At 40.7% G+C, this 13507-nt stretch overlaps 1 protein-coding gene across 1 annotated transcript; it reads right to left on the bottom strand.

Annotated features, from left to right (window-relative positions):
• Nucleotides 1-4389: 4389 nt before the first annotated feature.
• Nucleotides 4390-13504, bottom strand: LOC134495523 (von Willebrand factor A domain-containing protein 5A-like). The gene is made up of 7 exons (XM_063301028.1): nucleotides 13349-13504; nucleotides 12347-12552; nucleotides 11055-11141; nucleotides 8554-8670; nucleotides 7107-7264; nucleotides 6215-6338; nucleotides 4390-4720 (listed from the first exon to the last, which is right to left on the bottom strand). Exons 3-7 carry the CDS (start codon nucleotides 11116-11118, stop codon nucleotides 4641-4643), a joined length of 543 nt encoding a protein of 180 aa, XP_063157098.1. The 5' UTR covers nucleotides 11119-11141; nucleotides 12347-12552; nucleotides 13349-13504; the 3' UTR covers nucleotides 4390-4640.
• Between the last annotated feature and the right edge of the window lie 3 nt (nucleotides 13505-13507).

Below are 13507 nucleotides of genomic sequence, written 5' to 3' on the forward strand. Positions count from 1 at the left end.
ATAGTCCATGAGAGAATCAATGATCCCTTTGCACTGTTTGTCCATCCATAAACCTTCAAAGCCTTTTAAAGTTTCTTCTTTAAGGTTTTCCAGAGTCAAACTGCACAGATTCTATGTCCACTATTCCTTGTACAGTCTAACCTGATCACATTTCTTCTCTTCCTAATGATGTGATACTGGTCTTCAGCACTCCATCTGCCTGCAAGCATGGGCTCTTCCCCACATAGATACCCAGCCCAGAGTTCCAATGGACTGTACAATTTTGCTGAACAGGGATTTCAATAGGTGTACTAGAACCTGCACACCTGTCTGATGTCAAACATCGTTGACAAAATATTGCAAGGTCAGAGAATTGCTTTTGGGGCAACCTTTTGGAGACTATTGCTCCATATTCTGTTTTAGGAAGAACAGAATGGATGGTGACTGCCTTTACTATAGGTGCCTTATGCATATGCTCTAAAGAAGCTTCACTAAAGTTCATCTAAGCTTACTAGTATGGAGTGTAGATGTTCTGCTTTGATAAATCACATCTTATCATCAGCAACCCCTGTTGAAGGGAGCCATTTCACTTTCTGGTCTTCACCACTACCTAAATCCATCACATCTTGTCCTCTTTGTGGAAGCCTGAACAATTCTGAAGAAAACTGTTATGGAGTAGCATGGATTCAGGGTCCTGGCTTGGAGTCTCCAAACCCCTTACATCTCAGGTTCCTCAAAATAAATTTTTAAGAAACATCAGTTCAGAGAGTAGTATCGCCATATTGTGAATGGAGGACAGGATGTGCTTTAGCCTTTCCAACCTAGAAATAATCTCTTTGAATTAATGTTGGTTCTCCAAATAAAGGAGAATTAATGAGCTTTCCCTCAGTGAAATCATCAAAGGGTCCTTGGTCATTGTTTGGCAGAGTTTTGTTTCAGATGATTCAAATTCATGTTCTACCGTTACCTCTATCTATCTATCCATCCATCCATCCATCCATCCATCCATCCATCCATCCAATCTATTCATCCATCCATCCATCCATCCATCCATCCATCCATCCATCCATCCAATCTATTCATCCATCCATCCATCCATCCATCCATCCATCCATCCAATCTATTCATCCATCCATCCATCCATCCATCCATCCATCCATCCATCCAATCATCTATTCATCTAAAATTTACCCCGCCCCCTCAGCCTAACAGACTTTCAGCCATTCACAAATATGAACACATAATACAAAACAGCAAAAATAAAATTCACTAATAAGCAGAAAACGTATAACACCAATTATGAGATGAGGCATAATCATGAAGCTAGTGGCCAAACATGAGTTGGTATACTTTGAAATAAGGAAATTTCTCATCTATAGGAACATGAGTGGAATAATAGACTGAATGAAAGGAAGTAATATGTTTTCGGGTACTAGGGAGAGCTGATTCCTTAAAATACCATATATGTGCTTCTGTTCAAGTTCTAATAAAACCATAGAACTACTTTTCACATTGTTTATTGAACTGCCCTATTTCCCTTCTGCCCGTGAACAAATTTTGGAGTTCCTTTTGAAGGGGAACCATGACTTACACCAAACTGAATGTTGAATTAATCTAGACAGGGAGACTGGCAAGTTTTTCTCAAGCGGCTGATAAAGAAATGATTAAAAGTTTTTAAACTTTTATTTATTTTTACAATTCTTTTAACAGCAAAGCTGACTCACTTTTTATTAGACTTTTAAATATTCTAATGTTTCTTCATTATGGTTAGCAATTATTTTACCCAAGTCTTATATCATTGTTACAACTTGCAATCGAAACAATAACAGACTGAATTATAGATAGTAAGACCTGACTGATTTGCAGAGAACAAGCCAGTTTTTTTAGGTTCATTGGTAGCTTGATTCATGTTACTAGAGTACTTCCCTTAGCTGGCAAATGGGTGGAGCAAGTGAAAATGTTTCTGCTCGTCCCTCACTTCAGTAGATCACCCATCTGTGAGCTGATTGGATTGTTTTGCAACAGAACTGGTGGCATAGCCGGCCTACCAAATACTACTGGGTTAACAGTTTGAAGGAATTTTTAAGCTCATTCACATTATTCTTGACTTCAGTAAGCTATTAAAAAATTTTATTAACCATTTGAAGCTGTAACAACCTGATTGGCAACAAAATCTGCTGAAAACCCCTCCTGAGGTATCTTATTGTTCCAATGGTAATATGTTTTGGGGGGGGGATAAATTAAATTCACCATCAAAAGACTAGAATGTCGCAATTAACCATCTGAACCCACATTGTTAAAAAACACCAGGTGTATTTCTTTTCTCTGTTCTTTATCTGAGAATAGCCAGAGCCTGTGTGATTGTTTTCCCCTAAACCCCTCCCTTCAGCCCACTTGAACAAATGCCAAGACATATATACACACCTGCCATCTCTGCTTCCCAACAATGCAGGTGCTGCTCTCAGTCTTCAGGGAATTGGGTTCTGTGTATAAGGAGGGATGTTGATTCCATTCTTCTTAAACTCTCCTAGCATCTATTTTAACTAGGGATCTCCCAAGCTTTGATTGATTACGTGCCATCAAGTTGTTTTCAACTCCTAGTGATCACATAGATAGATTTTCTCCATGATGATCTATCTCTAACCCGTTCTTTCAGGTCTCCATCTCCCAGGCTAGATCACCATATTTTGCCCATGAATGATCATCATAGGACAAAGAATATGGCTCATCAACTGATGATTTACAGGAATATTTTTTGTCTATTTCTGCTTCAAATATGGCAGTGTGCTTCCTGCTTTGCCCCTTGAATAACTTGCAATTACTTGCCAGAATCTTACATGATTGATTTTTTTTGCCAAAACTTGATAACTGGGTGAATAACACTAGATTATCAGTATCTCTGTACAACCTGCAGCTGTTTTTTTTTAAATGCTTATTAAACCAACACTTTGATGCTTGGCACTGAATGTCTTGTTTCTTGCTTTCGTGCTAAGAAAGACAATCTACAATTTGTAGCAGATTTGATACCATAAGAGAGGAACTGTCCTAACAGCCAGGAACCACGCTGAGACAAGGAATAGGTCTCTAGTATTTTATTACTGTAACATAACAGAGAATCCTAACAAACAAACAAAGCGTGGGAAAAACCCAGACATATAAACCCCAAAGGCTAAGGCAGGCCCGATCTGTGTCTCTTTGAATGGCCACCTAATTCCTCAGTGCTACGCATGCGCTTTACAGCCTGGATGGGAGCCCCCTGCTCGCCATCCTCACTCATGACAGGAACTAAGTACAAGCTTTAGGATATATGTGCAATAATTGTCTAATCTCTAGGTCTCTTTTATTCTGCTATATCTTCTTTCAGCCTGCATTGCAAAGGCACTTTAAGATAGATATCCCATTCATAGCTATTCATAAATATCAAACAAAAGAACTAAAGGAAGCTGGTCACTGTATGGTTTACATCCTACCCTCAGAGGTTTCCTTAGTTTAATTCCCTCAATAATCCATTGTGGGTGGTCACACTTCAGACCAAAAGTACATCAATTATTATGCCATGTACAATATAAACTCAGGTCTACTAATTTATCTAACCAGAAACAATTGTAATTTCATTCTTGATTTTTAGACGGACAGCCCAACCCTGGGTCCATACCTTCATGACTAGAAATTATACTCTGGAAGTGTGAATATAGAGACCTAAAATCCATCTAGCTCTGTTCACTATAGTGTTTAATATACAGCATTATTTCTGTTGGCAGCAGAACTTGTGCCTTGCCAGAACCTAGAAGCTAAGCTGAAACAGCTCCTCTTAGCATAAATTTCAGTTTGGGAGTCCATGGATTTGATAATTAATGATTCAGAAGTCTTTCTGTTGTTAGCAAAGATACTCTTCCCCTATTAGCTTTATAACTAAGCAGTTCAGGAGGAATACAGCCTATCTGGTTATTATGGAAACTGCCATAATGACAGTTATTAAAAGATTAGAGTCATGGTTTTAGCTGTTGATTGGCATAGCATTAATTTATGCATATTTCCCTTGGAGGAGAGAATATACATTAATCAACATCAGACTATATCTCTTAAGTTTGATTGATACCATCTGAGCAAGCCAAATACATAATTAAAGGCCAACTACAGAATAGCTTGTAAGTTCTGTTGATATAAAGAAGCTCATACCCCTCTCTGCCCATCCTTTTTTGACTCAAGTCCATCTCAAAGTTGAGTCCATCTCAAAGTTGATGCTTCAGGGACCGGGAGCAAAGCCCTAGTTTTTATTTAAGCATTGTATAAGAATTCATGTTCCAAGGTACTGTTCATATTACAGAATTTAAACTGTAAATTAAAAGAAAATTTTCAGGTGAGGCACCAGCCTTCATTTCCATGCTTTTTATGAACGGTTTTTTTCCCCCTTGCCAATTTACTTTTAAAATATATCTGTATCTATTTCACAATAAATCTGAATTTATACATGGAGTGCTTGGCTAATAATGCACCAATAGAACATACTGAAATGTATTAGAACTTAGCAAGCTTGCAAGCAAGACGCTGATACCTTCTAAAGGAGGACTAATGGTGCCCCTGTGGGGAGGCAGCAGATAATATTTCAGCAGTAACAAAAGTGGACATTTCTGTTTCAGGCGTAGGATAACCCCATGAACTCAAAGCCCAAAAACCTGGGGGCTCACACTACTTCCCAGGACTGCATTACCAGCCTTCACACACTCAGCCAGCTTAGCTCCTGAAAAAAAAGAAAACAAGTGTCAAAATCCACTTCAGTTTAACTAATGCACTACCATCTGCCATATCATCTTCCAATGCCGATAAAGTAAATCTGGGTGCTGTCCATGTATCTGGACTTCAACTCCCAGAACTCTTAGCAATGGCTATGGTGGTTCTGGGAGCTGATTGAGGAAGGCAGCAATAGCTCATCTTCCTTGCCACTAGATGGTCTATGTGCAAATAAAGTATCCTAGCTGTTATTCCCATAGCCAATCTCAAGCACAACTCTTAAAAATATCAGAAGACAAAAACAGCTTAATAGGCATCAACCAAAGTAGAAGGAGATTTAATATATGAGGTTGCCTTAAGAGAAATGAAGCAGTTCACACACTGAGAAACCAAGAAATAGTCAACAGTAAAATGCACTCATTTAGGGTCATCAATCTGGGCTGCAAAACTCCAAGAGCCCACTATATAACAGTAAGTCGTTAAAGTTTTCTGTTTCTCTTTGCAGCCACAGAGGTCCTCTGGATTTTTTTCAAATCAGATCTAATCACCCCAATTAGGGAAGTTCAAGAAAGTAGCAGAGGGAGTTTTTGGAGAATGGGTAAAGGTGGTTCTTTTGATGTCTGCCCAGAGGATAGCAAATAGCTACTCAAGGTAGCACAGATTTATACATTAGGTTTATAAATGGAACTCAAAGTAGTGTACATAATATACACTTGACTAACTGCCCATCACAACAGTTACCCTGTGAAATGAGTTAGGCTGAGAATGAGTGATTGATCTAAATCATCCTGTAAGCTTCCCCAACTGAAGATGGACTTGAATTTGGATGTCTTTAGTTCTACTCCAGCACTATAACCACTAAACCAGTGACTGAAATTGGGGTAGGGTCCAAAGATTAATAAATGTAAAAAAACCACAATGTCAATAAGCCAGAAGGAAACTTCATTTGCAATATACTATTCTCTTCAATGATGAAAAGGGATATTGACTTGTATTACAATTGTACCATTATGTACTGTGATGTGCAAAGAACTAATTTTTCTACTTTCAGATTTACATTCAACTTTCAGATTTACATTCTGTGCAATGCATGGTGTTTGTGTGTCCAAAGAGGTATCCAAAGGATTCCTCAAGGAACTGTGTTCTTAATAAGGGCTTAGATGAACCAGATGCATAGAATTAAATAAGATGAATGGGCACTGCTGTTGGAACCACACTCATCAAAGTGTCTTTTCCATAGGAGGTGAACTGAACTGGTTTCCTGGTGACTCTTGGACACATCCATGTACTTTTCTTGGCAATAGTTTAGAACTGTTCTGACATTCTCTTCTCCTGGGATATTTTTTTGACTACCAGTCTGACTAGCAAACCTAACTGTTTCCCATCCAAGTACAAACCAGGTCTGATACTTAGTTTTTTTTTCATGGTCACTAAAGGGTGCCACAAACCACTATTTCTTATCCCAGCATTGGCTCCTCTTGACCAGCTGCCCACAGTATCTCACCTGCATTCACTTGGAGCCAATGGACAGCTTTTCCTTCCAGCAGCTCCCACTCATCTTTCTGCTCTGCAGCAGTCAAATGAAGCCAGAGAATAGCCAGCACCGTTGCCCATATGTTTGGGTCCACCTGAGAGGGATGGTGTGAGAAGGATATTGAATGAGTCTTACCTACTGTTCCTGTGCAGGTGTGCACAATGTTTGGCCAAATGATGGTTAAAAGTAACTATTCAATAGCTAAATCATATTGTAAATACAGGCTCTTGCACAGAATACAAAACAACATGTTGAAGAAGGTAATGGATACCATGGTTTGCATTAATAACAGTTTAAGTTCTATATTTTCCATTGAATAATACTCAGTTAACGCAACTTTGCTACCTCTCCATCTTTCTATTTATTGGTAACTATCTCTTCCATTCCTGTTCCATTCCATGTCCCACGATAGAGAAAGCTTTGCTTGGTCATCTAAATGCTCTATATTATGTATGAAACCTTGAAATTAAGATTCTACAGGTTTTAGGGAAAGAGGTTGCATAAGTTAGTTCCGCCCTTCCGGTCCCCATCACAACAAAATCAGGGATTAAAGGCAGGGTAAGCATGCAGTGGCCTGTCTCCCCACCTATTTTGACATCTCTCGTGTTCACAAGAATGCTATTTTATACTCTATCAATGTCATGACATTTTTTAGTAACTGCTCACTTAGTTGAGACTCTGGAATTTAGTGTCCTCCAGAACTTCTGGATTACAGTGCATCTGGTTCTAAGATGCCTACCATGGCCCTAATTCTACATTCTATTCCTCCAAACAGTGAAGTAGTACAGCCTTTTCTAACCATAGGCATGCAATCAAATGAATCCCACCTGCGGTGGATACCATAAGATCTCCACAAACGTACATTGGCTAGTGCTTTGTCTGAGATCACAGACTCGCTCAGACCTAGGATCCTGGCTAGGGCAGACCCGTGAGGCCAGGAACCATCTGCATTCTGCAGGGATACCAACTTCAAAAGAGGCGACTCTTCCTCCTTAGGGCTGGAAGGTTCTGACTCTCGGGCTGTCAAGAAGGAGATCTCAATATCACAGCACATTCAGAACCTATCAAAGTTCATACAGTATTCACCTTCAATTTCCTCTTGGCTGATTACTTCACATCGAGCATGTTATCTTAACTGCTCCTCTTACCTCTTGCTGGATTGAGCAATTCTAGCTCGAAATATAGAGGCAAAAATCACAGCTTCAGAGGAGAACGGCTACTTAAGCAAACTCGGGAATCAGTTAGCTTTACCATTTTAGGCCTAAAATCCACATTTATATCCAAAATATATCTTTATAGATCTACTTAACTTTACCATGATCGCTAAGTCAAGTGAAGTAATGTTTAAATAAATCTATCTAATAGAAGAGCTCTCACTGTGCATAAGCATAAATCTTTACTTTTTTTAAACAATGAAATACAGTATATTAATCCAGACTACCTGTGACTGAAACATTACATTTCCAGTTTATTACCCCCAGAGATAAGGCAAGCCCCCACTCTCCTGGCCTTCCGTAAGGGCCTCAAGACATGGCTGTGCCACCTCGCTTGGGGTGGGAGGGGGATAGTTCATCATGGGGGTAGCTGGCACTCTGACGCAGCCTCAGGAAATTTTAACAAGACCGCAATTTCGCCGTCTGGGGTTCATATACTAAATTTTATATCTTACATTTAATATTTTAGAGTTTTTATTATATTTGTATATTTATATTTTTATAATGTATCTTCGTAATTGATACCCAACTGCTATTGTTTTAATTTTTTTGTAAACTGCCCAGAGTCATTTTGAGATGGGCGGTATAAAAATACAATCAATCAATCTATCAATCTGAGTTGAAACCTGGGAATCAAGATCCTTTCTGTATTATTTGGCTACTAATAAGGAACCTTGAAGAGATTTAAAAACACAGTTTTGAGGAGCAAGTTTCTAGATCTCACACTTATCTCACACATTAAACTACTTGTTTCATCCCTGCTTCCATGTCCCTCCCGCCCCCTTAATTTGACTATCTGCAACTTCAGAGATGCGACTTTGGGAGGCACAAATCGCAGGTATCCCCATAAAAGTCCAATGCTGGGCCCCTCCAGTTTTTCCATCTCATTCTCACAAAATCAAAAGGCTGCAATCAGAAGTGGCTACAATATAATCCAAACCAAACATACAGAAACAATATCCAACTTTCCTTATTTTCATTACAAGCTTTGAAGTTATTACTGACACAGGCTAATTCATTCCTTGTCTGACTCTTCCATTCAGTAAACAGTTTGTGTGAATGGCATTATTTCATTAGCTTTGTACAGTGATTCACAGGAATTACCCATCTTGAACCTCGGCGACATGCTGCTCATGGCTGCTGAAAAATCACATCCCTGTGTAGAGAATACTCCTCCCCCAGTTTTTGGCTGTCTTCTTCTATAGCCACCTGCTTCAAAATGAAAATAATCATGGGGGAAAAAGTAAGATAAACTCTTGCAATAGAAACTGTAATATCCAAGATTAATTTTTCCTTCCCTTTCTGTCCATCCATTCCTCTCTGAGCTCTGGTGGTCTAAATTCCAGCAGATGCAGGGCGAGTCAGATGAGAAGTCTGAGGTTGGAATACTAATACTAAACTCCCAAAGAATTATTGATGGCCTGGATTATCTACATTATATCCTAAACTGATCTTAGTCTAAAGATCTCAAAACTTATTAGTAAAATAGAGATGGGCAACCTGCAGCCCCCCAAATCTCTTACTGTGGCAGGGATATCCACAAGGAAGGGGTAAAACAAGTCAAGATGGTGGCTACCATGTGACTGAAGCTCTACCCTTTTTTACATCCATTGTGATGCATGTAAGGAAGGGGTGGGGGCTTTGATTCCATGGTTGTTGACTGCCAGCTTGATTTTTTTGACCCGCCTGACACCTCTGTGTTGTGGCCACCAGATTCCCCCTTTTCTTAGACTTTCTCACCATTCAGCGGGATGAAATACACAAAAGTCACTGCATAAGTACTAAAATAATCACAAAAATCAAGGGACTAGCAAAAATAGCAAAAAAGATAATTTTTAAGTCATATCAGAAAGGTATTTATTAACTTATCTCATTAAAGGAACATAATAAATAACATAATTGGACATAGCTCCCCTTGAAAGTAGGGGAGAATGGGACATGTCAACATACATTTATTTATAATCATTTATATGCTGACTGTTCTCGGGACTAAGGCAGCTTAAAATAAATGGAATAAAATATCCAAATATTAATCATAAAAATATTAAGCAGTTAAGAACACTGAGTACTATTTATAAAAACTGTGGCTACCAATTAGGCCTATCTTCTCAAAAGAAGACTGTCTTCTCACTTTACACAAAGATCCCAGGACAGAGTGACATCTGATTCTAGAGGGTGAGCTATTATCAAGAAAGGATACTACTGCTGAGAACATCATTGTCTGGTACCAAACCCCCAATCTCTTCCAGGATGGGTATCCAGAGCTTTATCTCCCTGCTAGATTGTCTGTGTGTGTGTTGGGGGGGGCAGTAGTTGAAGAAGTTGGTCCCAATGATATAAAGAGCCCAAGCCATAACAGGTTTTATAGGCACTCACCAGCGCCTTTAACTGACTTTGATAGCCAACTGGCACATCCTGCAAAACAAGATCTGTTATTTTGCTAAACTGACTTACAGTGCTTAATAATCTAGCTGCCACATTTAAGGACCGACAGCCTTCAAGTCATCTTCAAAGGCAACCCTATGTAAAATGAATTTCAGTAGTCTAGCTGAGAGATGCCAGTGGCAAGTTATGTCTTAAATGCTGTATTTGTCTTATATGCATTATGTAGCTCTTCTTCAGTGCATTACTAGCCAATTATTTCAGTCCTCCTACACATACACCCCAATTAAATATCACTATTAGCCACTCAGTTTTTCTCTTTCTGCCCTAAAGGAAGGATGCAGGGATGCTCGCAGGGTGTAGTAAAAACAAGTCAAGATGGCGGCCATGTATCAAATGTGGTGATGCACATAAAAAACATGTGGAGCTTTGATCGTACTGTTGCAGCTGTTATCTTGACTTTTTTTTTACTATACCCTGTAGATACCACTGGAGGATGGCAGCTTTTAAGAAACAGATTTACAACTGCCTGCAAGATGAAATTCAAAAGGTCCAGAGAAGTATTGTTTTTCTTCAAGGATTATAGAAAATGCTTACTTCACAGAAGGAAAGAGGAGATGCTCTAAAGCAGTGTTTTTCAACCTTGGCAGCGCTAAGATCCGTGGACTTCAACTCCCAGAATTCCCCAGCCAACATGCTGGAGTTGAAGTCCACACATCTTAAAGTTGCCAGGGTTGAAAACTACAGCAATAAAGTACATATAACTGCTTATAATCAACCAGTCATTGAACAGCAGGTTTCTAGAGCTCATAGTTACTAACTATAAAACTGCCTGTTCCACCCCTGCAATGTCACGATAGTTTAAATTCTGTTATCTGCAACTTCAAAAGCAAGATTTGAGAGGCACAAATGTCAGGCATTCACCAAATGGTCTAATTTTGGACTCAAACAGTTTTTTTCCACCCCAATTCTGCCAGCCTCACAAAATTAACAGGACTGGACATCAGAAGAGGTTACAGCATAACTCAAAATAACCTTATACAAATAATATTCTGCATTTATTTATTTATTGTAATTATTGAAACGAAGTAATGGATCCCATGTTAGAATATAAAGGAAGTTAATAAGAACAGCATTTCTTTTGTTAACTTTACACAACAGCTGACAGGAATTATCTTGTGGGACGTGATGCAAATTTGCCCATAGAGTTGTACCTGGACCTGCAGAGCCGAAGAATGGCACTGAATTTGAAAGTGGTGATGGCATTGCACAGGACATCAATCTTGATGACAAACAGAAACCTGCAGACATTCCAAAGTGAAACAGAGCACAGGAAAAATTCTTGCAATAGGAACTGTAATAAGCCAAGATGAATGTTTCCTTCCTTTTGTGTCCTTCCATTCTTCCCTGAGTACTAGATGTTCCAGATCAGTATTTCTCAACCTTGGCAACTTTAAAAGTTGTGGACTGCAACTCCCAGAATTCCCCAGCCAGGTGAAGTCCACACATCTTAAAGTTGCCAAGGTTGAAAAATGCTAGTCTAGACCCCAGCAGATGCAGAGCGACTGAGACAGCTAGTCTGAGGCAGGAATACAGAAAATCTCCCCAAGAACTACTGGCAGCCTAGATTATCTACCTTACTTCTTAGAATGGCTAGAAACAAGGAGACCATGAATTCTAGTCCTGGTTTAGGCACAAACCCAGCTGGGTGACCTTGGGCCAGCCACTCTCTCTTAGCCCTGGGAAGGAGGCAATGGCAAACTTTTGAAACTTTGCTGAGAAAACTGCAAGAACTTGGCCAGGCAGTTGCCAGGAGTCAACACTGACTCTCAGGCACTCACACACATACTTCTTAGAATGACCCCAGTCTGTAGCTCTCAAAACCGAGAAAATGGGGAATGTCAGCTGCATTTACATGCATTATGTGGCTTCATTCACAGTGCATCACTGCCCAATTCTTGTACCTCCCACTAATCATTAAATGTGACCCTGAGCCACTAAAAGGCTGCCCTTCTGGCCCGAAAGAAGGATGGTAACTTTCTCAAGAGAGATTTGCAGCTGCCCACAAGAGGAAGTCAGAAAGATGTGTGGAAGTTGTTGCCTCCCTGAAGGAAAAAGGGGATGGTCTAACGCAGAAGTTATTTACTGGATTCATTCTTATAATTTTACAATCAATAATTCCCATTCAAATAATAGAAACCAAAGGGCCTGACAGCTCAAGTAGGAGGTAGAAAACCAGCAATCCAGCAAAGCCACTACAAGAATACGAAGGATCGTGCTATGTTGAAACAGATGACACCTGGCAGCCAACAAGAGTGGACCCCAGCCACCCACTCTGCCAACTGCTGGACAGCTGAAGTCCAGAGAGTGATGGCTTTTCAACTGAAGCTCCTCCAGGCAAGACTCCAGATTACCTGGAGAGGCTCAGCTGCAAATCAGACCCCCGTTTGATTCAACAGCCACTTGGGGCCTGGGACTGGTCCGCCCTCTTTTGCTCACAACTCACCTGCAAGGGGGACATCTCGGTGGAGGAGGGGCCCTTGGACCGGCTTGCCCAGCTCTGTGTTCACACCCACGTAGGCTGTCTGGGAACACACCACCCCGGAGCTCAGGCTTGTCTCTAGTGCCAGGCGCCGCTTTTCCTCCACCTCCTCCTTGGCCTCTTCTAGTTCTTGCAACAGTGCCTGAGCTGCAAGACGGTGAACAGGGAGCCTGCGCAGAAGGGGGCGAGATGGGATGGAGAAAGGGCTGCCATCACACCACACACCGAGTCTTAATTTACTGTCAGTTCCTTTTATATCGTGGCTTTCTGCCCAGAGGGTCAGCTAACAGTAAATAAACATAAAGAGTTAACAGTGACTGACTGCTTGGTTTGGATTTTAACTCACTGAAGCTGAAAAGTCTGGGATAAAAAGACCTTTCCTTCTTGTCTCCTTCCCTGAAGAGAGAGAAAGCAGAGCCTGCATGTACCCCTGGGGGAGCACCTTCCATAGCCTGGAAGTAACATGAAAGAACACAAATGTTTTGTTTGGCACTGGCTTGGTCTGCTGTGTTTTAGTCAATGTCAACCACACAATGTCCTTTTGCTGAAAACTGCCGGAACAATTATGAATCCAGCCAAATCTCTGGGCCCTTGGCTAGGGACTGTGAATCCGGAGGGCAAGAGATGACACACACACACCTAGCAATAGAGTGGCTCAAGGTGGTGGCTTCCTACTTTCATTTGGCATTGAAATACAAAGGCCAGGGGATCACGAAGAGGAAATGGCTCTGCTAGGTGAAAGGCACCTTGGTTTGAATCCGCAAAACAGCCACGTCTTTTTCTTGGTTCACAAGCTACTCCTGGCTGCATCATGCGTGAAGAGTCAGCTGGGAGCAGCTTATGAAGGAACTCTGCAAATCTGAAAAAAGAGGCGTCTGCTTTGAGGACTCAGAGAAATACTTTGGATGCGCCCCCACTCACTGTGATGCGCCTCTTTGAAAGGGTTTGCTCAGCCTTGGGTTCTACCTGTCTGTCTCCTCAAGATGGAGTGAGAACTTAGTCGTTTCTGTGGGAGTCTCGTTTTGGAAATTATACCGAACAACTGCTGTCCCCTCCACGGCACCTGATGTCTGTACAAAAACAGAAGACGAAGGGGGAAAAGAAGGGAAATCCTTTCTGAGAATC

Source organism: Candoia aspera, chromosome 4 (genome assembly GCF_035149785.1).
Source record: "Candoia aspera isolate rCanAsp1 chromosome 4, rCanAsp1.hap2, whole genome shotgun sequence".
Classification (NCBI taxonomy): Eukaryota; Metazoa; Chordata; class Lepidosauria; order Squamata; family Boidae; genus Candoia; species Candoia aspera.